This window comes from Thalassophryne amazonica, chromosome 6 (assembly GCF_902500255.1).
Source record: "Thalassophryne amazonica chromosome 6, fThaAma1.1, whole genome shotgun sequence".
In the NCBI taxonomy this organism is placed as follows: domain Eukaryota; kingdom Metazoa; phylum Chordata; class Actinopteri; order Batrachoidiformes; family Batrachoididae; genus Thalassophryne; species Thalassophryne amazonica.
Window position 1 is genome coordinate 124049897 of NC_047108.1, and position 24348 is coordinate 124074244.

General features: G+C 45.4%; 1 protein-coding gene across 1 annotated transcript in view; it reads right to left on the reverse strand.

Annotated features, from left to right (window-relative positions):
* The window catches only part of agrn (agrin), a 945905-nt gene that overhangs the window by 195696 nt on the left and 725861 nt on the right, over positions 1 to 24348 (reverse strand). The window contains exons 21-24 of the mRNA XM_034173355.1: positions 21650 to 21777; positions 13801 to 13915; positions 4842 to 4961; positions 4318 to 4722 (exon numbers count right to left, since the gene is read on the reverse strand). Of these exons, the coding sequence (XP_034029246.1) occupies positions 4318 to 4722; positions 4842 to 4961; positions 13801 to 13915; positions 21650 to 21777 (768 nt within the window). The remainder of the gene's footprint in view (positions 1 to 4317; positions 4723 to 4841; positions 4962 to 13800; positions 13916 to 21649; positions 21778 to 24348) is intronic.

Consider the following 24348-nt stretch of genomic DNA (forward strand, 5'->3'; position numbering starts at 1 on the left):
ACCAGAATCCACCACCCTTGCATATGTCCGATGCCTTGTTTCTAGTCCAGATATTATAACATCATCTTTTCTAGTGAATTGTTCAAGTTCATCTACACGTTGTTCAAGTTTCTTGATGCTCTTGTCCTTCTCTTTAACCAGTTTTTGGAGTTCTTTAATCTCCACCGTCAGCTTGTCTAAATTAGACATGTCGTTTAATATCTGGTTTATTGAGGTCTTTATCTCCTCTATATTTTCCTCAAGTTTCTCCGTTTTCTTGGGTGGTGCCATGTTAACTATCGTGGCTTAGTATGGCCACTGTTAATTGCAAAAAACAATTTTCACCCGTAACCTCCACCACCACAGGTCCGGTCACCGCACACCAACCCTCCCCGTTGCCAACCTCGTTCACAGGCGCCCCCAGCCTCGGTCGTAGCCGCTGCTAGCCACGGATGCAGCCGCCATCAGCCAGGAATGTAGCCGTAGGCGGCCTCAGATGTTACCGCCGCCAGCCTCGGTTGCCTCCGCTGCCAGCCTCGGATGCAGCCGACGCCTCGGGCCTGGATGTATCGCTGCCACCGATGCCTCGGGCCTGGATGAACTGCCGCCACCGATGCCTCGGGCCTGGATGAACCGCCTCCACCGATGCCTCCGCCGCCAGCCCCGGACGTAGCCGCTGTTAGCCTCGGATGTAGCCGACGCCTCGGGCCTAGATGTATCGCTGCCACCGATGCCTCGGCCTGGATGAAACGCCTCCACCGATGCCTCCGCCGCCAGCCCCGGATGTAAGATGGGCAGACACTGTACGATATTTTCAATCGCTGTACTTGGCTCCAGCTCAAACTGTGCGACAAAACCGCAGGTTTTAAAAGTTTGGAGCGCACGATTCATGGTCTCACACTGTACACCAGCCTTATGCTGGGCTTACACTGTGCGATTTTTGGCCCTTTTTCAGACGATTTTTCACTCGTGCGAGAATTTTTTGGATCGCGCTGAGTTTCAGCTTAATCGTGCATCCTGCGTCGTGCAGTCTACATGGAGTAACGAGCTACATTTAACATCTCACGACCACCTCCCGATGGGGAATCATATGGTTGGATAAAAATCAAACCTGTTTGATATTTTGGTCGGCCGTCGTGACTCGTGAGGGTTCTGCGCTGTTCTGTGCATGAGCAAACACTGGAGAGAGCAAAGAGTGATCTCATGTAAAGTCTTGTGGTTTTTTTTATTGTGTTCCCTTGCAATAACCTAATATCATATTAAAGTTCATGCCTATCAGCGTGCACAGTGAGTGGAATCAGGTGGGGGGAGACTGAACGTATATGTGCACGCGCACACACACAGCAGACAACAACAGGATTTACGACAGATGAGCACAGCTGTAAGACTCCGTATGAAATATAGTTTATTTATACAACAGTGTAAGTAGCAGCACCTGTTATGAATGTTTAGGTTTTCTTTTTTACCGTCCTCTCATGAATCATGTTGCTCTGTGTGCACACGCGCGCATTTGCGCTCAGTCCCCCCCCCCCCCCCCCCCCCCCCCCCATTTCACTCACTGTGCGCACTGATAGGCATGAAATAAATTTTTTTTAAAAGGAAAAAAAAAGCTTCTGTTACGTTTTGCTTCCTGACGTGTGGTTTTTGAACGTACAATGTGAGCAGTCAGATCGCACCAGAGCATCGGGCCGTACAGTGTGAGACCATGAATCGTGCACTCTGAACTTTTAAACCCTGCGGTTTTGTCGCACAGTCTGAGCTGGAGCCAAGTACAACGATTGAAAATATCATACAGTGTATTCCCAGCTTAACTAACTTTTACTTTCTATTACAACCCCTGGCAAAAATGATGGAATCACCGGCCTCAGAGGATGTTCAAAAAAAGAAAAAAAGCAGATCACAGACATGACACAAAACTAAAGTCATTTCAAATGGCAACTTTCTGGCTTTAAGAAAGACTATAAGAAATCAAGAAAAAAAGATTGTGGCAGTCAGTAATGGTTACTTTTTTAGACCAAGCAGAGGAAAAAAATATGGAATCACTCAATTCTGAGGAAGAAATTATGGAATCACCCTGTAAATTTTCATCCCCCAAATTAACACCTGCATCAAATCAGATCTGCTCATTGACATTGACCCTATGTGTCTTTTTGCAAGGAATGTTTTTGCAGTTTTTGCTCTATGGCAAGATGCATTATCATCTTGAAAAATGATTTCATCATCCCCAAACATCCTTTCAATTGTCCAAAATATCAACATAAACTTGTGCATTTATTGATGATGTAATGACAGCCATCTCCCCAGTGCCTTTACCTGACATGCAGCCCCATATCATCAATGACTGTGGAAATTTACATGTTCTCTTCAGGCAGTCATCTTTATAAATCTCAATGGAACGGCACCATACAAAAGTTCCAGCATCATCACCTTGCCCAATGCAGATTCAAGATTCATCACTGAATATGACTTTCATCCAGTCATCCACAGTCCACAATTGCTTTTCCTTAGCCCATTGTAACCTTGTTTTTTTTCTGTTTAGGTGTTAATGATGGCTTTCGTTTAGCTTTTCTGTATGTAAATCCCATTTCCTTTAGGCGGTTTCTTACAGTTCGGTCACAGACGTTGACTCCAGTTTCCTCCCATTCGTTCCTCATTTGTTTTGTTGTACATTTTTCGATTTTTGAGACATATTGCTTTAAGTTTTCTGTCTTGACGCTTTGATGTCTTCCTTGGTCTACCAGTATGTTTGCCTTTAACAACCTTCCCATGTTGTTTGTATTTGGTCCAGAGTTTAGACACAGCTGACTGTAAACAACCAACATCTTTTGCAACATTGCGTGATGATTTACTCTCTTTTAAGAGTTTGATAATCCTCTCCTTTGTTTCAATTGACATCTCTCGTGTTGGAGCCATGATTCATGTCAGTCCACTTGGTGCAACAGCTCTCCAAGGTGTGTTCACTCCTTTTTAGATGCAGACTAACGAACAGATCTGATATGATGCAGGTGTTAGTTTTGGGGATGAAAATTTACAGGGTGATTCCATAATTTTTTCCTCAGAATTGAGTGATTCCATATTTTTTTCCTCTGCTTGGTCTAAAAAAGTAACCGTTACTGACTGCCACAATCTTTTTTTCTTGATTTCTTATAGTGTTTCTTAAAGCCAGAAAGTTGCCATTTGAAATGACTTTAGTTTTGTGTCATGTCTGTGATCTGCTTTTTTTCTACAAAATTAAACAACTGAATGAACATCCTCCGAGGCCGGTGATTCCATAATTTTTGCCAGGGGTTGTATAAGCCACCTGATTTTCACAGTCAGTCAGCACATAAATGCCACAGCACAACTCTTAGTATCCCTGTGCGCTGGCGGTTTGTGGGCTGGTTGGATATGAAACTCCCGGGCTGAAAAATGTTCCCAGCACACCCCTGGAGTCCAACATAGAGAAATATAACTTTTCTTCATCCAATATTTCTCTATGTTGGATGACTTGCCATCCATCAATTGTTATGTTCTCCACCCCCCTCCCAAATTAAGCAAACAACAAAGAGTCAAGTAAATTAGATCAATTTATTTTGTTGTGAACAGCATATGAATGCTTCTAAAACGTCAGTAGCGTGCTTGCCTACCTTCTTAGTGTTTTTGGCATCCTTGGAGTTCAATATTTCCACCAGTTCCTCCTCTGTGAACTCAGCAAACCTCGCTGGCAGACGATTTTCTGCTGTTGTTGACAAGTTTGTTGCCATTTTTTCAACCAGCGTCTGTTAGCTAGTTCCTAACCTTCGTATGCTGCGCTCTGATTGGCTAGCTGTTGGCAGTAAGCTCTAACGCTATTGGTCAGTGGGAACCAATCCAATGTAACTTTTGGTTTTAGCCTTTTTGGATTCTTTTGGATCCAACATAACTTTCTGGTGCCAGGCATGCCAAAATACAGGTAAATGATGGACAGAAAGGCTAATCTGTGATTGGCTATTGCAATCTGAGTGGAGAATATATATATATATATATATATATATATATATATATATATACACAGACCAAAACATTTTCCTACCAGGCTGTACCAGGCATGTTTATTTCTGCTCCAAAATTGGAGATTTTAACATGGGACTCTATGAAGAGTGACTCACTTTTGGAGCATTTTAAGGAAGTACAAGTTTTCACTTCAGTGTTGAGCATCTTACACACACACACACACACACACACACACACACACACACACACACACACACACACACACACACACACACACACACAGAACTCGAACCTATGCTTTTGCTGGTAAAACAAATCCAAAAACAGGCTGGAAGGTAATGGAAAAATAGAGTGACATTAACCAACCTTTCTCACACACAGAGCCTCCTCGTCCAGCGGGGCACTTGCAGCTGAAGTCACCCTCCTCATCCTCGCAGGTTCCCCCATGCAGGCACGGGTGGGAATCGCAGGGTTTCTGGACCTTGTGTTGGTGATGCTTGCCCTTAGCATGTGTGGTGGTGAAAGGAGGCGGCATGGTCGTGGTAGCGGGGGCGGTGGTGGTGGGCGGCAGCGTTGTCGTGACTGGTGCTGCAGTCGTGGTTGTTCGCCTGACACTGTAAGGCCGGCGGGTGGTACCCGGTGGGCGACGGGTGACGTATGGTGATGTCACTGGAGCCCGGGCGGTGGTGGCGGCGGTGGTGGTGCTCACAGGGGTGGTGACGGAAGCTGTGGTGGTGGTCGTGGTGGTGAAGATGGGGATGGAGGAGAAACCTGTTAGAGAAATGAGAAGGTGTGTTGAATCCACTGTAAAAACCGCTGATAAATGACCTCATGAAGAACTTTAAAAGTCTTCTCCCTTCCTTGAAGCCCACGCTCTGTGTTACAATTACCTGAAATGCTGAAGTTAATATTCTCATCCTCTGGCTTCTTCACGGCAATGCTGGTGTCTTTGGACGCCTTCAGCTGCTTCAGCAGGGCTCCTTCCACATCCTTCACCGTGTATCTTGTATCTACCATAAACAAGAAGTACGGGCACTCAGGACACGGACTCTTAGGACCACTTCACACCAAACACCGGACTCCAGCTTCTTTAACGGAACAGAGAGCAACGTGCATACAGTGGATCCATCACAAAACCACGTGTATGACAGGTGGAGGCTCTCTGGGGACCACTTGTCCTCCAGCCGCCGCTGGCCGCCATTTTTCCAGATGAATCGCTCTCATAACATTCACCGCAGATGTTTGCTTTACTAGCCGTGAAGGAGTGCTACTTAACAGCACCCGTCGCCACACATGAAGGCTTTGAAGGACGCAAAACTGACCTCGTAAAAACAAAAAACAAAACAATAGTGTTTGTGTGACTCCTAAAGATAAATCCTTAATATTTCTCACACCACATAGATTTTAAGATAAATTCGAAGAAAACTGGCACTTTGTCATCATTATTTTAATCATGGAGGTGATGAGGGGAGATGAAAAGAAGAACAAACCTACAGCCTCACTTGGATGACGGTTTTTGGGAATTGTTTTTCTTTCTGGTTCTGGTTACAGAACACTGTAAACAGTTGGGCGAAGGCAAAATAACGAAGGCAAAATAACGCCGTGGCAAGAAGGAGATTAAGGCTGCACGGGAAAGAAAATTAAAAAAGATAAAAACGGGAGAAAAATGACGACTGTCTCACAAGATTATGAGCTAAATAAATATATCAGCAGAGAGCATTCTACAAATGTGTAACACTGCCAAGCCTGTAAAGTTCTTTAAATGTGTAATTTTAATGTATGACATGAAATGTAGTAAAAAAAATTATCCTGTTTTTTTTTTTCTTTATTTTGTTCTCCATAAATCTCCATAATTGTTTCTTTTGGTCCACCAAAAGAAACAATTATGGAGAAACAATTATGGAGATTTATGGAGAACAAAAAAAACAAACAAATGAATAAAAATCTATGTTGCGCATAAGGATGAAATATGTAAAAGTTGAAATGGACTCATGTTGTGTGGGCCGCTGAAGAGGAGGTACTGCTGGCCCACCACCACCAGATGGCGCCCTGCTTGAAGCCCGCACTTCAAGCAGGAGAGGGCGTCATAGCAACCGGGAGTGACAGCTGTCACTCGTCATCAGCACCAGCTGTCACTCATCACACATCACCATCACCATAAAGGCCAGACTGCCACTCCACCTCCCTGCCGAGAAATCAGCTACCAGAAGAGGTAATTTCTCTGCTGAACTTAACACTGACTTATAGTCTGAACTTCTTTGCAGCCGTTTTCCTGTGGTGTTGCCTTATCTGTGAGACTGGCGTTTGGTGTGATCAGCGACGGCGTCGCTTCACACCCCAACCAGATAAGTGGTTAGACAGGAGCTGCACGAGTGTGTGATTGGAGGTGGAGGTGCTCCCTCCCAAAAGAACACAGACTGTGGAACTACTGAGTGTGCGAACTCGCACTCATCAATACTGTTTCTGTTCTCTGCCAGCAGTACCAGGTCTGACAGCTGGAGACGGTGGCCACCTGGGGATCCAGGACTTGGCGGCTCCGGTGTTCTTCAGATCCGTTGGTGGTGAGGGCCGTGTGGGATCCGGCTCAGTTCTGGACGGACGTCTCCTATCCTCAAGCCTGCCCACATGTCACTCAACATATAATTGTCTGTATTAACAAAACTGCATTTGTCTGTATTCCGTTGTGCACGTCATAACATTAAATTGTTACTGTTTGGCTTAGCCATTGCCCGTTCATTTTACGCCCCCTGTTGTGGGTCCGTGTTCCTACACTTTCACAACAGGATTTCTCGGCCAGCGGCATGGATCCCGAGGGGCGTCAACCATCGCTTGAACAGCCAATGGAAGAGCGAGGTGCACAGGCACCAGCAGGAGGCGTGTTAGGTGAGCTGCAGCACATCTTAACCACTTTTACTGCTCGGTTGGACTTAGTTACAGAGCAGAGCATTATTCTCAATCGGAGGATGGAGACTCTCACCACCCAGGTGGAAGCGCATGCTCAGGGCGCTGCTGCAGCACCTCCTCCTGCTGACCGAATGCCAGAAACAGACATTCCACTGGTCGTTCAACGAACCCCCCCACCTTCCCCTGAAGCATACATAAGCCCTCCGGAGCCGTACGGAGGCTGTGTCGAGACGTGCGCGGACTTCTTGATGCAGTGCTCGCTCGTGTTTTCACAGCGTCCCGTCATGTACGCGTCAGATGCTAGCCGGGTGGCTTACGTTATAAATTTGCTTCGAGGAGAGGCACGCGCCTGGGCTACGGCGCTCTGGGAGCAGAATTCACGGCTCCTAACGACATATGCTGTGTTTGTGAGGGAGTTCCGACAGGTGTTCGACCACCCTCATAGAGGCGAGACCGCTTGAAGCGTGCTGCTGTCGATAAGACAGGGGTGTCGGAGCGCAGCGAAGTATGCAGTCGACTTCCGCATCACAGCAGCGCGGGCCGGCTGGAATGCTGTTGCGCTCTGTGCCGCCTTCATAAACGGACTGTCTCTGGTCCTTAAGGAGCACCTGGTGGCGAAGGACGAGCCGCGGGATTTAGACGGGCTTATCGACCTGGTTATACGGTTAGACAACCAAATAACAGAACACCGATGGGAGCGAGACGAAGGGCGTGGTCAGGCACAAGCTGTCCCTCTTCCTCCCGGGTCCGAAAGGGAGCCGTCTTCCCCACGCTCCACAGCCAGGGCACTCCACGTGATGATAGCTCCCCCGCTGACGTTGTTAGAGAGACGAGCAGGGCCAAAAGGCGATCAGATCAGAGACAAAGGAGGCTGGTCCGTGGGGAGTGTTTTCTCTGCAGCTCAACCGAGCACACACAGGAAAAATGCCCCAAACTGTCAATACAGCAGCACTCGTCCTTAGAGACTGGGCTAAGGGTGGGTCACAATACCCACGCGGGGAGACCCCGAAAATCTGCACGCATCCCAGTCACGATCCTGAGTGGGGATTTAACCCTTCACGCCCCAGCACTGGTGGACATGGGGTCGGAAGGGAATCTGCTGGATAGCAGATGGGCAAAGGAGGTTGGGCTCCCTCTAGTGGCCTTACCGTCACCATTGTCGGTGCGGGCACTAGATGGCACCCTTCTTCCACTAATCACAAACCAGACACAGCCAGTGACAGTGGTTGCATCTGGAAATCACAGGGAGGAGACTGTGCTTTATGTAACACCTTCTACCTCCCGAGTGATTTTGGGTTTTCCATGGGTGTTAAAACACAATCCCTGGATTGACTGGCCGTCTGGGGTTGTGGTTCAGTGGAGCGAAACCTGCCACCGGGAGTGTTTAGGATCCTCGGTTCCACCCGGTGTGACAGCTAAGGAGGAGGTTTTAGTCCCCCCAATCTGGCGGCGGTGCCAGCCGAGTACCATGACCTTGCTGACGTCTTCAGCAAGGATCTGGCACTCACGCTGCCCCCGCACCGTCCGTACGATTGTGCCATTGATTTGATCCCGGGCACTGAGTACCCATCCAGCAGGCTGTACAACCTCTCACGTCCGGAACGCGAATCAATGGAGACCTACATCCGGGACTCGTTAGCTGCCGGGTTGATCCGGAACTCCACCTCCCCGATGGGTGCTGGTTTCTTTTTTGTGGGCAAGAAGGACAGCGGACTCCGTCCATGCATTGATTACAGAGGGCTGAACGAGATCATGGTTCGCAACCGATACCCGTTACCTCTGTTGGATTCAGTGTTCACGCCCTTGCATGGAGCCCACATTTTCATTAAATTGGATCTCAGGAATGCTTATGACCTGGTTCGGATCCGGGAGGGAGACGAGTGGAAGACGGCATTTAACACCCCGTTAGGTCACTTTGAGTACCTGATTATGCCGTTCGGCCTCACCAATGCGCCCTCGACGTTCCAAGCATTGGTTAATGATGTCTTGCGGGACTTCCTGCATCGGTTTGTCTTCGTATATCTAGACGATATACTCATCTTTTCTCCGGATCCTGAGACCCATGTCAAGCATGTACGTCAGGTCCTGCAGCGGTTGTTGGAGAACCGGCTGTTTGTGAAGGGCGAGAAGTGCGAGTTCCACCGCACTTCTTTGTCCTTCCTGGGGTTCATAATCTCCTCCAATTCCGTCGCCCCTGATCCGGCCAAGGTTGCGACGGTGAGAGACTGGCCCCAACCAACAAACCGTAGGAAACTGCAACACTTCCTCGGTTTTGCAAATTTCTACCGGAGGTTCATCAAGGGCTACGGTCAGGTAGTTAGCCCCCTGACAGCCCTGACCTCCACAAAAGTCCCCTTCACCTGGTTGGATCGGTGCGAAGCCGCGTTTAGGGAGTTTAAACGCCGGTTCTCGACTGCACCAGTTCTGGTGCAGCCCGATCCCAATCGCCAGTTTATAGTTGAAGTGGATGCCTCTGAGTCAGGGATAGGAGCCGTGCTATCCCAGAGCGGGGAGTCCGACAAGGTTCTCCATCCATGTGCCTACTTTTCCCGCAGGTTGACCCCGGCTGAAAGGAACTATGACGTCGGCAATCGGGAACTTCTAGCGGTGAAAGAGGCTCTGGAGGAGTGGAGACACCTGTTGGAGGGAGCATTGGTACCATTCACGGTTTTCACGGACCATCGGAACCTGGAGTACATTCGAACCGCCAGGCGTCTGAACCCCAGGCAAGCCCGCTGGTCACTGTTCTTCAGGCGTTTTGACTTTCGGTTCACCTACCGCCCCGGGACGAAGAACCAACGATCTGACGCCCTGTCCCGGGTGCACAAAGAGGAGGTCAAGACCGAGCTGTCAGACCCTACGGAAACCATCATTCCCGAGTCCACTGTCATGGCCACCCTCACCTGGGACATGGAGAAGACCGTCCGGGAGGCCCTGACACAGAGCCTGGACCCGGGGACAGGTCCAAAGGACAAGTTGTACGTCCCACCAGAGGCCAGGGCTGCGGTCCTAGACTTCTGTCACGGTTCCAAGCTCTCCTGTCATCCAGGGGTGCGATGGACCGTGGCAGTGGTCCGGCAGCGCTTCTGGTGGGCGTCTATGGAAGCCGACGTCCGGGAGTATGTCCAGGCCTGCACCACCTGCGCCAGGGGCAAAGCCGACCACCACAAGGCCCAAGGCCTCCTCCAGCCTCTGCCCATGCCTCGTCGCCTCTGGTCTCACATCGGCCTGGACTTTGTCATGGGTCTCCCGCCGTCCCAGGGCATGACTACCATCCTCACGATAGTGGACCGGTTCTCCAAGGCGGCCCACTTCGTGGCCCTCCCGAAGCTCCCGACGGCCCAGGAGACTGCAGACCTCCTGGTCCACCACGTCGTGCGTCTGCATGGGATTCCATCGGATATCGTCTCAGACCGTGGTCCTCAGTTCTCCTCTCAGGTCTGGAGGAGTTTCTGCAGGGAACTGGGGGCCACCGTGAGTCTCTCGTCCGGGTACCATCCTCAGACGAACGGACAGGCAGAGCGCGCGAACCAGGAATTGGAGGAGGCCCTCCGCTGCGTAACCTCCACTCACCCGACGGCCTGGACCAACCATTTGGCCTGGATCGAGTACGCTCACAACAGCCAAGTATCATCTGCTACCGGCCTCTCCCCGTTTGAGGTGTGTTTGGGGTACCAGCCCCCATTGTTCCCGCTACTGGAGGGAGAGGTCGGGGTGCCCTCGGTCCAGGCCCATCTGAGGAGGTGCCGTCGGGTGTGGCGTGCCACCCGCTCTGCCCTGCTCAAAGCCCGGATGAGGGCCAAGAACCATGCAGACCGCCGGCGTGCCCCGGTCCCTATGTATCAGCCTGGGCAGGAGGTTTGGCTTTCCACAAAAGACATTCCCCTGCAAGTGGAATCCCAGAAGTTGAAGGACAGATACATTGGACCTTTCACCATACTCAAAGTCCTCAGTCCAGCCGCAGTGAAGCTGAAGCTGCCAGCTTCGCTGCGGATCCACCCGGTTTTCCATGTGTCACGCATCAAACCTCACCACGTTTCACCCCTCTGTACCCCCGGACCGGCGCCGCCTCCTGCCCGGATCATCGACGGGGAGCCGGCTTGGACCGCCAGGAGGCGCCCGTTGGGGGGGGGGGGGGGGGGGGGTCCTGTTGTGTGGGCCGCTGAAGAGGAGGTACTGCTGGCCCACCACCACCAGATGGCGCCCTGCTTGAAGTGCGGGCTTCAAGCACGAGAGGGCGTCATAGCAACCGGGAGTGACAGCTGTCACTCGTCATCAGCACCAGCTGTCACTCATCACACATCACCATCACCATAAAGGCCAGACTGCCACTCCACCTCCCCGCCGAGAAATCAGCTACCAGAAGAGGTAATTTCTCTGCTGAACTTAACACTGACTTATAGTCTGAACTTCTTTGCAGCCGTTTTCCTGTGGTGTTGCCTTATCTGTGGGATTGGCATTTGGTGTGATCAGCGACAGCTTCGCCTCACACCCCAACCAGATAAGTGGTTAGACAGGAGCTGCACGAGTGTGTGATTGGAGGTGCTCCCTCCCAAAAGAACACAGACTGTGGAACTACTGAGTGTGCGAACTCACACTCATCTATATTGTTTCTGTTCTCTGCCAGCAGTACCAGGTCTGACAGCTGGAGACGGTGGCCACCTGGGGATCCAGGACTTGGCGGCTCCGGTGTTCTTCAGATCCCCTGGCGGTGAGGGTGGTGTGGGATCCGGTTCGGTTCTGGACGGACGTCTCCTATCCTCAAGCCTGCCCACACGTCACTCAACATATAATTGTCTGTATTAACAAAACTGTATTTGTCTGTATTCCGTTGTGCACTTCACAACATTAAATTGTTACTCTTTGGCTTATCCATTGCCCGTTCATTTTACGCCCCCTGTTGTGGGTCCGTGTTCCTACACTTTCACAACAACTCATGTCTATTTGAATTTATCATGCTGTAGCGCCACCTGTAGGAAAACTGTTGTTACATTTTGCAAAGTAACTCAGAACAAATGTGTGCATGTGATACTGTGCTGTAAATGCTTCTGCCAAGGAGGGAATAGTTTCAATGCTGTTTGTTTTTCTTTGTTTGTTATCAGGATTCCACAAAAACTACTGAACTGGCTTTCGAAACCATCAACTTTTGGAGCAGATCTGATTCATGGGGCACAAACAGAACCCCCCCGCCTTTTTTCTTTAACATTGCAACATTTGTCAACATTTTCATGAATTTCTCAAGCGATACTGCACAGATCTGTATGGGAAAACATAGGCATGTGTAGACCACCAATATCTAAGGACAGGTTCGATTTGGTGCAGATTGAGATAACAATCCAGATTTTGTGGATCAAAATATGCATTTAAAGGGGGTTATGTTTATTTGCTGTGTGGTGCCAACAATGTGTAGATGAAGTGATACATTACACAGGAAATCTCCCAAAATTTCCTGTAGAATTTCCTGTACTGTCTATTGTGTCTGTATCATGGCCCAAGCCGAGGGTCACCCCTTTGAGTCTGGTCTGCTTGAGGTTTCTTCCTCAAATCATCAGAATAAATTTTTTCTTACCACTGTCGCCTGTGTTCTTGCTCTGGGGGTTGGTAAGGTTAGACCTTACTTATGTGCAGCGCCTTGAGGCAACTTTGTTGTGATTTGGCACTATATAAATTAAAAATTGAAAATAAATTGAAACTGAAGTAATGAAGATTCAGATGGGTTCAAAGAGAACCCTCAAATAGAGGGGGGGATACAAGATATTTTCAACTTAAAAAAAAAACCTGCACAAGAATCTGCACCTCAAGTGCGTTGTATAGTTGCATATTGCATGCAAATGAAAACTACAAAACAAAAACAGATGATCTTGAGGACAAGATGAAATTGCAAGGCATCATTGTTAATTTTATTTTATTTTATTTATCTGTGATCAATCTGTTTATAGTTAAAAGGGTACATACGGCCTTTGGGGTTTTTAAGATTTAAGTAAAAAAAAATTCTTTGGCACCACTATAATTTTATTAATTTGTTTTTAATTAGGGGATTCATAATATAAGATTGCCAGTATGACACAAATTCACATTCTCTGGTAAAAAAAATTACTAAATAGTTTCCAAGAAGGGAAAAATTCCAAATGAACAGATGGCCTTGAACTACTTTTGGTAACGACCCATACAGTCTATGGTAGTGACCATAGCGATGTCACAGATAAGATGGGGGGTTGCCCTGAATTGCACAAGGGACGCTGGGAAGCACACAGCCACAGCCAATCAGAGTAGAGAGGCAGAGTAACGTCAAATGGCTGCTTGCTTGAACAAAATAATCCAAAAATGGTGGAAAACACTCCCAAACGGCTTATTTCTATATAAATCTAATGTTTCTCATATATTTTATAAAGTTTTTATAAATCTAAAAATGTTGTTTTTGTAATCAGATAACACCTCTGAAGTGACTTACAAGACACCTTATGGATGTTAGAGTGCACATCCCATGTATGTGCAACACACGTAAGGTCAAAGATAACTTTCAGTAATGTCAAACCCTCATGCATGTGCACACACACTTCCTCTTGAAGACAGTGTTAAAAAGGAAAATAAAATATTTGTTCTGGAATTCCCCTCAGATAAATATGTTCTCTTCATTCAAATGAGCTGTAATTTTGCAAAGTATTACAAAAATAAACCAACATTGTAATGTTTGGATTTGAGTAGAAACTAATTTTTTGTCAGTTTTGTGAAATTTGAAAGGCTGTACGGCTTTAAGAATATTTTTCTCTCAGTCTTCTGCACTATAAGTGGATGATATTAATGGAAGATGTAGAAGGGGAAAAAAATTGAAAAATTTAAAAACGCAAATATAAATTACTGGGCATCATCACAAAATAATCAATCATTGGTTTTGTTCGTTAACTATGTTGAGATTTTCAAACTGTCTCTTCAGTGACATCTGACCTGGTTTGAAGTGAGCCTCCACGAAGGCCAGGATGGAGCTGCTGGGCACCAAGCTACGTACACGGACGCTCATAAAGTCTTTCCGCACTCCTGACTTCTTGAACAAATCAGTGAGCTGAGGAGGAGAGAAACAAATTTAGAGTGAGACGACAGACAGAGAGAACAAGTGATAAATGAGGCTGGTAACAAGCTCCACGTTCTCGGAACGGAAACTCCAATCCCAAATGACTGCATTCGATCTCCCCGGAAAGAAAGACTGGCACGCAAATTGGGGAGCAGAAAAGAAACCTGTTGGGTGTCGGCACACAAATTGACATTTAGCTGCAGTTTTGGCATTAATTAAGGGAACAAGAAATCAAGAGGAGCCAAGATAAATGTCGTGGCACGTCGACACGTGTTCCTGATTGGTTTTTGCTTCTGATGCATTGAGTGTAAGCGTGCAATAATGGAAAGACAAGCTCCATAAAATGGGTTTTTAATGCCAACAGTGATATTACATTAGTCTGCCTTTAGCCCCTCAAAATGAGCTCGTCTACAATTTGGAAACACTTATGTAAGAATATATATATATATATATATATATATATAGAGAGAGAGAGAGAGAGAGAGAGAGAGAGAGAGAGAGAGAGAGAGAGAGAGCTTTCTGCATCTCACAGATTTTATTAAAAAAAAACAATCACCACTCTCACTGTGCAAACTGATAATGACACGGTGCATTTTTGTGATCCAAGTCAGGTGTGTTTTGTCACCTCTGCCACACCACGGAACAGCCCCAGGTCCTGGATGGCAGCCACCCAGGTAGATAACCGGTCCATTTCGACTTCTTGAAAGTAACAATCTATCTTCTACAGCCAGGTGGGACGTGAACATCCCCTTGGCCTTCTCCAGCCACTAGGGTCCTCAGCACGGAAGCACCTGAATGTTGGATCGTGCACAGAGAGGATGGTTTCTCACAAGCCAAGTGATACTTCTCATCTGTCTCCATTAATAAGTAATTGCTCATTTGATACAAAGTTATTCCAGCAGTACCCAAGGATCCTTCAAAGAGACCAAGTACTAAAGACATCTAGATGTCACCTAAGGTCTGTGGTCACAGACATACAGTAAAACAGGAAGCACAAGGGTACTAAAGACTTGGACCTTCGTTCTCCTTCAAATATATCACCATCATTAAACACCAACAACATCATGACTACATAAGTTCTTCCCAGGCGTTTCTCAACCTCCAAGGCTGAGGCAGCACAGACCTGAATGCCACTGCTGAGATACCGGGAAGTGAATCTAATTTGGACACTTTCACTGCTTTTGATAGCCAACTTCTAAAAGTTCTTGCAAGCCTAGATCTTGATCCAGGTCAAGCACAAATCAAGATGCTTTGTGTGTCTGATTCTCCACGTAAAACTGGAGTTACCTCAGGAAGAAGGAAGAGCATCCGGTGTAAAACTTGTGCCAAATCCCAATGCGGTTCTGTGCTGCATCCACTGTGGTGATCCCAAACAAATGGAACCAGCCACAAGGTGAACAGCAACATAATGTATTCATAGATTAATATATTCTGAACAGATCAGTATAGTGAGCCGATGCACAAATCTAACGTAATCGCAGCCATTTTTCAAACTGGTATGACTGACATGACAGAACCAATGTTCTTGGTTATCATGAGACTCTGTTGAAATTTCTTCATAGACGTTGATTCTTTCTCTCTCATAAACCCACAAGAAGGCACTTATGTGACAGACAAGTAGTAGTTGTTCAACCTGGAACTTCCACTTTGACCTATGACACACTTAAGCCAGTACTTATCCTCAAACAATTCAGAGATATTTCTTCTTTTTGAAACAACTACAATATTTGACCATTGGTCTACTGAAATGTCAGCCAATCTTAATCTTTGAACCCATCTGCCAAAAATAAAGTGTCAACATCCAGTTAGTCTCTTTTAATCATAGTAATAAGCACATATGGACATATGTTACTAAAACTTTGATCCCCCATCTGCCAAAACAGAGAGGGCACATAAAAAACCTCAACAGGAACCAAAATAGGGGCTGATGGTTCCTTCATTTTGCATGTTTATGCAACACAAATGTCCCACTGACAGTGCACAATATTTCTTAATAATTATCTACTAGTCTGCTTGTGTCCCCTGAGGCTTCCAATGCTCCTAATGTTTATCAAAGCTCAGCCAATCAGGTAAATAATACGGTAAACCTACTGCCCCTTCTAAATGGCTTTTACAGCTGTTAATGGTATCATCCAGATGGCTCCAATAGTCAACATGTTTTGTATAGACAACAACCTATCTGCAGGTGAGTCAGAATTTTGGGCTAAGCAGCCCTCCTACAATAACTGTGACATAAGATTTTTACTTTAGTTACATATTCAGGTGGAAGACTTGAATAAGGGGTCTGAAATATGATGCAAACGTTCTCTGCCCCCGACACTCAGATCAGGATAAGACTGCCAGTACTGAATGCAAGTGCAATGAATCCCTGTTGCCAACTAAAAATGCACACCTTTAGTCCATACTTATCCCCCAAAACTAACCATCTATCTGCTGCAGCCAGGTGTTACTGTTATGTGGACGTCCCCTTGGCTTGGTCGAGTTGCCCATGTCATCAGCAATGAAGCCCCTGGATTACTTTCAGGAAAATGCACTATGTGGTTACAATCTGGTTACAATGTACAGTAGACACTCACTGGCCACTTTATTAGGCACACCTGTTCAATTGCTTGTTGACACAAACAGGTCACACGGTAGCATCTCAGTGCATTTAGGCATCTAGACGTGGTGAAGACGACCTGCTGAAGTTCAAACTGAGCAACAGAATGGAGAAGAAAGGGGATTTAAGTGACTTTGAATGTGGCATGGTTGATGGTACCAGACGGGATGGTTTGAGTATTTCAGAGACTGCTGATCTACTGGGATTTTCATGCACAACCATCTTTAATGTTTACAGAGAACAGTCCGAAAAGGAGACGACATCCAGTGAGCGGCAGCTGTATGGACAAAAATGCCTTGTTGATGTCAGAGGTCAGAGGAGAATGGGCAGACTGGTTGAATGGGCGACTGTGTGATGCCGTCATGTCAATATGAAAGCCAAAAGGAGGTGCAACCGGGTACGAGTAAGGCGTACCTAATAAAGAGGCCAGGGAGTGTTAAATGCTATTGATAGACCAAAGACAAACAACATTCAGTCACTGCTCCAACACTGACCTTTCATCTCCTCTTTCACTTTTCTTCTTTCCCTCGTCTCTCTCTTGCTCACTACATTGTAACAGGTTGCTGCATTTAAAAAAGGCCACGGCGTCTTCATTCTATTTGTATGTGCACCACGTCTCCACGTGTGTACTTTGTGTGTATTATTGCGGGGGGGGGGGGGGGGATGAGTATGGGTAGCTGTCAAGTGGCACAACAAGCTTCGAGTACACAGTCTAAGAGAGCTAACAAGCGCACACACGTGCACAAATCACTGTGAGGTAGCAGATTAGGTCCCAGTGGGGGCTGGTGACACCAATTCAACAGCTGGTAGATGTGCACTGTGCACGCCGAACATGGGGCCAGTTATACACGGCCCCATTTCATCAGACGAGCGAGGCCCTGGCTTTGACAACAGAGACATTTGTTCAAAGGTCTGAGCTCAGTGTGAAGAAACCCGAGCAGGCTAAACAAGCAGTGAAGACAGGCTTTGCAAGCATTCAAACATGCATGACTTGATTTTTAAAATATCTGAGAAAAATGCAACAAATATTGCGTGCAGGTCATATTTTCTGATGTTGAAAAGTATTGGACAAGCAGTCAACAATATTAGTCTTTTCAGAAGTCTGCAGAAAGCTGCTTTTCCAGTTCTGTGATTAAATTTGTGAGTGGACATTCTTCATTTTCAGCAGTTTAAACAAAAATCTCAAGAGCATCAGATTGTGCACTGTGATGCTACTTCTCTTCGGTAATGACTGACATGATGTGAAGATGCTGGATATTGGATATTCAACATCCAAATAAAGCAATAAATCAAATTTCACAAGCTGTTCTTCAACCATTTCATTTTCTAATGATGAACACTGGCATGATGGAGTACATCATAAGAAACCAAACTGTGGTGAGCCTGAGTCACCGGGTGCAGCCGTTCAGCAAATGACCAAAGGACTGGAAGGAAAATGTGAATTGCAATAATCCTGATTGCAATGCAAGCAAAAGACGCATAAGACCAACCAAACCCATTAAAAACCTGATCGCCCCCATAAATAAATATGAACATATAGCGCCTTATAGTCTACTTGTGTCAAATTTCATTATCTGAATGATAAAAGTTTCTATAGGATATAACAGAAGCTGGTGTTGCCATGGTAACAGACATTAGATACCAATTCACAAACTGCTTGGATCACAGTAATCACAAATGCCAGAGAGCAGATCTGTGGCTCAAATTAATAGTTACAAGTTTCAATTTCACCTGTTTTAATATTCCGTCTGAAAATGACCTCAAATGCCTATTTTCAAACTTTGATGTCAATGAAACCATACATCACGTTATCTCAATAATCGGTGAGGCATCACAGCAGATTTTGTGCATAAATTAAGCCAAATTTGATCTGATCTGAAAATGACTGGACGCTCCAGTTTTGACAAGTGGCCCCACTGAAATAACCCCACAGAAACAGCTCGCGTGGCGGCAAAATAACTCTGCAGATATCTCGGCAAAGCAGGGCAATCAATGGAATAGGAGTTGGACTTCCAATATTTTGACCTGGGTTCTATTCCTGGTCACGCTATCAGAACCTTCAAGGCATGTCATCTGCATTGTCCCAGTCCACTCAGCTGTAAATGGGTAAAAGAATTGGCTGGAGAAGTAAACCAAGTTGGATGGGTGTCCTGTGCAGGGGGATGCATAGACTCTATCTCTTGTATTTATTTATTTATATACTCTTCTATTGTGATTTTCCATCTACAGTAGAAGATGCTCAAAGTGCTTTACAATGATGCCTCACATTTACTTCCCGAGCCAGGGCCAGTACCCATTTGCAGCTGGGTTGAAGATTAAGGCCCAATCCCAATAGTCTCCCTTCACCCGACCACTTCACCTTCATTTTACAGTCAGGAGAATGTGCAAAATGAAGGGAAAGAGGTGAAGTGGTGTGGTGAAGGGAGAGTATTGGGATTGGCCCTAGGTAAATATCTTATCCAAGGACACATGCAGGTAGCATCAGGAGGATTCAAACCCAGGTCTACATATCGGCAGCCCATCCACTGACCTACCTCCTAAGCACAGGAAAAAAAAAAATTCTGCTCCAGTTTCAGTTTGTGAATCTCTGACTTGATATAATGCTTTGCACATATCTGCCTTTGATTAAAAAACAGGATGAGCCAGGTGCTGTTTTTCCCCCTCTGATATTATGCACATTCCTCTCTGAATGAAGCCAGCAAACATGCTTTTCATCACTGTTATTTTTCTCTCAGCTGTCTGAGCAGAAACCACACCAGCCCAGTGTGGTGGAATATCACTCAGCAGGTCAAAGGATGTCTGTCTGTAAAACCTGCCGCAAACCTCAACGCGCTGAAAGAGTTTCATTACTCTGCCCCTCACTGCAGTTTTACTGTCTCATGAGGTTTTTCCATTCAAGAACACTTCTCACAAAACACCACAAATTTTAAGCGTCAATATGAAACAAGCTCAGTGGCAAATAGAAGAGTAACAAAGAACAGGTAGGAATCGGAAATTCAGTTTAGCGTAAAACACATGACTAAGACGATACAGTAGTGTTCAGAGTAATAGTAGTGTTATGTGACTAAAAAGATTAATCCAGGTTTTGAGTATATTTCTTATTGTTACATGGGAAACAAGGTACCAGTAGATTCAGTAGATTCTCACAAATCCAACAAGACCAAGCATTCATGATATGCACACTCTTAAGGCTATGAAATTGGGCTATTAGTAAAAAAAAAGTAGAAAAGGGGGTGTTCACAATAATAGTAGTGTGGCATTCAGTCAGTGAGTTCGTCAATTTTGTGGAACAAACAGGTGTGAATCAGGTGTCCCCTATTTAAGGATGAAGCCAGCACCTGTTGAACATGCTTTTCTCTTTGAAAGCCTGAGAAAAATGGGACGTTCAAGACATTGTTCAGAAGAACAGTGTAGTTTGATTAAAAAGTTGATTGGAGAGGGGATAACCTATACGTAGGTGCAAAAAATTATAGGCTGTTCATCTACAATGATCTCCAATGCTTTAAAATGGACAAAAAAAACAAAAACAAAACAGAGACGTGTGGAAGAAAATGGAAAACAACCATCAAAATGGATAGAAGAATAACCAGAATGGCAAAGGCTCACCCACTGATCAGCTCCAGGATGATCAAAAACAGTCTGGAGTTACCTGTAAGTGCTGTGACAGTTAGAAGACACCTGTGTGAAGCTAATTTATTTGCAAGAATCCCCCGCAAAGTCCCTCTGTTAAATAAAAGACATGTGCAGAAGAGGTTACAATTTGCCAAAGAACACATCAACTGGCCTAAAGAGAAATGGAGGAATATTTTGTGGACTGATGAGAGTAAAATTGTTCTTTTTGGCTCTAAGGGCCGCAGACAGTTTGTGAGACGACCCCCAAACTCTGAATTCAAGCCACAGTTCACAGTGAAGACAGTGAAGCATGGTGGTGCAAGCATCATGATATGGGCATGTTTCTCCTACTATGGTGTTGGGCCTATATATCGCATACCAGGTATCATGGATCAGTTTGGATATGTCAAAATACTTGAAGAGGTCATGTTGCCTTATGCTGAAGAGGACATGCCCTTGAAATGGGTGTTTCAACAAGACAATGACCCCAAGCACACTAGTAAACGAGCAAAATCTTGGTTCCAAACCAACAAAATTAATGGCTCGCAGATGTGAAGAAATCATGAAAAACTGTGGTTATACAACTAAATACTAGTTTAGTGATTCACAGGATTGCTAAAAAAGCAGTTTGAACATAATAGTTTTGAGTTTGTAGCATCAACAGCAGATGCTACTATTATTGTGAACACCCCCTTTTCTACTTTTTTTTTTTTTTTTACTAATAGCCCAATTTCATAGCCTTAAGAGTGTGCATATCATGAATGCTTGGTCTTGTTGGATTTGTGAGAATCTACTGAATCTACTGGTACCTTGTTTCCCATGTAACAATAAGAAATATACTCAAAACCTGGATTAATCTTTTTAGTCATATAGCACTATTATTATTCTGAACACTACTGTAGATGGACCCCGGAAAGGATCTAAATGAGTTGTGATCATTCGATGGCGCCAACATTATAAATGTGATAAATTAAACTGTTTTAAGCCACCAGTTATGTGTCTTCAAACTCCCCTATAAGTTCAAAGATCAGCTGGAGGCTCTCACAGGACAACAAATAAATGTACTCGTTTGAGTCCACAATTTGATAACAGTCATACCAGTTCAGAATGGGAAACTCATGCTATGCTATTTATGCTATGCTAACAACAGCTGGCTTCTTCTTTTTGCTACTATATGTGCTGCTGCCCCCAGTGGTTTAAAAAAAATGGCAAACAGAAGAAACGCAGTGTGCTGCAGCAAAGTAGAAAAAACCTGAAGAAGGTCCCGGGGTTTTCAGGAAATATGTATTTGAAGGTAAGCAATGTCAGTTTTGGTTTATTGCAATTTATCATAGAAAATTAATGTATAGATTCAACAAAGAATTCTATGGAATGTCATATTACTGCACCAATCATGTCCTCATAGCCCATGTATCTAGATATGCATCAAGACATCATCTGCCTGGAACAACTGCTTGAAAACACGATTGGTAGTCCAAGTGTGCTCTTAAAGAACAGGCTCCAACAGGACTTACAGCGTTCTCTATGCTGCGAGCCGTCTCTCCAAACAGTTCTGACTTGGGATCATCCATCTCGGGGGTGTAGAAAATCTCCTGGCTCTCCACCTGGTCCAAGTGCAGGAGTCCGCTGAACTTCAAGGTGGCTAGATGGGAGAAGGGTTCAATGAAACAAATGTGCATCAAAACCAGAGCACCATAACTCAAACTCTTTTTTTAATCACTCGCTTTCCTCTGCCTTTATACACAGCGCTCACTTCGGGCTCTCGGATTAGTGATGGATTGTGTGTTTGTTGAGAGGAGGTTAGTGATTTTGCTGCTGATTGCGTGGGGATTTAAAAAAAAGGCAGGAGTTTGGCTGTAAAAGAACGTAGAGGTGGTGTTGGATTGGGTGACATGAAAGAAGGAGACAAAGAAGGAATTAAAGAATGAACAAAAGGTAAGGTGGGGAAAAGTGGGCCAGGTTTTACCAGACTGAGACTCGTCCCAAAAGCTGGCCAGGGCATGGAGTGCTGGGTAAAAAGACAACAAGTTAGACACATAAATACATAAAGGAAAAGATACACACACACACACACACACACATGCAAAGAAGTAAAAAAGCCACAGACTCTCTCAAATACGGCTTCTTCAGCAAAGAGCGACTCCCCCTGTGCGACCTTGGAGTTTATGTTGTCCAACATCTATCAGCTCTTTATACAGTTTCCTCATAGTGCTGCCAGAGCAGAGAGGGCTTGAAATAAAGCTGAAAGTGTGTGTGTGTGTGTGTGTGTGTGTGTGTGTGTGTGTGTGTGTGTGTGTGTGTGTGTGTGTGTGTGTGTGTGTGTGTGTGTGTGTGTGTGTGTGTGTGTGTGTGGAGAACGGACGAGCACCGATGCTGGGCTTCCACGCTGCTTGTAATCAGCTGAACAAATTGCCCAAATCAATCACAGCTGCCCCTTCCTGAGCGACGCTGTGGAGGACGGCAAGAGCACTTGTATGATTATCGTGAAAGATAGCTATAATTGTCTACTTAATGCCGCCAGACCGGTGACTGACACCGCCCGGTTACAGTTGCATGAACAGGACAGTCGACACCACCCCCCCGCCAGCCCACCTCCCATCCACCCCACCAACACACACGCACCCGTCGCCCTTACAGCAGGCATCGATTCAGATGTGACGGCATCCATAAAATAGAGCCAAATGGCCAAGGACTGGCTAAAAAGGCGAAAGGGGCGGGGGGAGAAAAGCATGCGAGATCCAACTTTTAATCTGCCAAAAAGACAAACATCACAGAGGATGATTTTCCAGTCCACTGCCATAACGGATGTAAAGAGAGAGGAAAAAGAGAATGATAAAGCAGGAGACAGAGCGATCAGATTGTACTCAACTCTAAAGTGTTGACTCAACGGCCATATGGAAGAGTTTACACAACTTTTGTTCCCTGTTCCTTCTGATGGCATGAACGCTTTAACCTTGATGGAATGTAACGTATGGTTCGTTTGCTTCGGGAGATGTTCCGCAGACCTTGTTGCGTCAACTTATTTTAAAGTGACAGTGTGTAAAATGTAGTGTGATGCAGTGGTGAGGCTGCACATTGCTTTATGCCATCGATGGTGACCGTTGTGTTTCCTTTCAGGTTTTCGCGTCTTTGGCAACAGGGATTCATGCTCCCTTTGCCTTTTCTTGTGATAAATTAGGTGTATGATTCTGCCATTTTGCAAAAGTGAGGATTCTCAAGGTTGTTAGTCTGCACTAGCAACCAGTAGACAGTGCAGCAGCTAAGAGAATATTTAGAGCAAAATCATGCAAATGGTGATACAAGCACCAAGGTTGGCACAAATACTCCTTAGACATTACTCTTTTGAACAAACCGACTGGCCACTTGAATTTTTAATAGGCGGCCAGGTAGGGGTCAATTGAAGAATTGCACAGGGGTCAAAATTTTAAAATGCTTTTGAAAACTACACCACATCATTTGTCTGATCGTACTGATTCCAAAAAGGTGTAGTTTGGACTGTCTATGACTGAATGATCAGGAGTTATGGGGTAAAAACAGCAAAAATGGTGACAAAGGTCAGTTTCAGTTTGTACAGGGGTCAAAAGTTAAGGTTGCTCCAAGTTTGGCAAAAAAAATGATGCAAATTATTAGTTGAGTTAACAGGGTTTTAAAAAGGAATAGTTTGCACCATGTATCATGCTTAGTTATCATGTTACAGGGTAACATATGTCACATGTCATAGAATTCAATGGACGTTGACCTTGTTTGACCTTTACTTACGTTCAACACAATCAAAACTGTTCCATTTATTAATCCTATTAGCTCAACCAATAATTTGCATCACTCTTTACCAAAATTGAAGGAACTTTAACCTTTGACCCCTGTACAAACTGAAACTGACCTTTGTCACCATTTTTGCTGTTTTTACCCTGTAACTCCTGATCATTCAGTCATAGTTAGTCCAAACTATACCTTTTTGGAATCTTTACGATCAGACAAATAATGTGGTGTAGTTTTCAAAATGATCTGAGCATTTTTAAATTTTGACCCCTGTGTAATTCTTCAACTGATCCCTACCTGGCCGCCTATTAAAAATTCAAGTGGCCAGTCGGTTTGTTCAAAAGAGTAATGTCTAAGGAGTATTTGTGCCAACGTTGGTGCTTGTATCACCATCTGCACGATTGTTTCAGTTATCTGCTGCACTATAGACAGTGTATAGGGGAGTGACCACCGA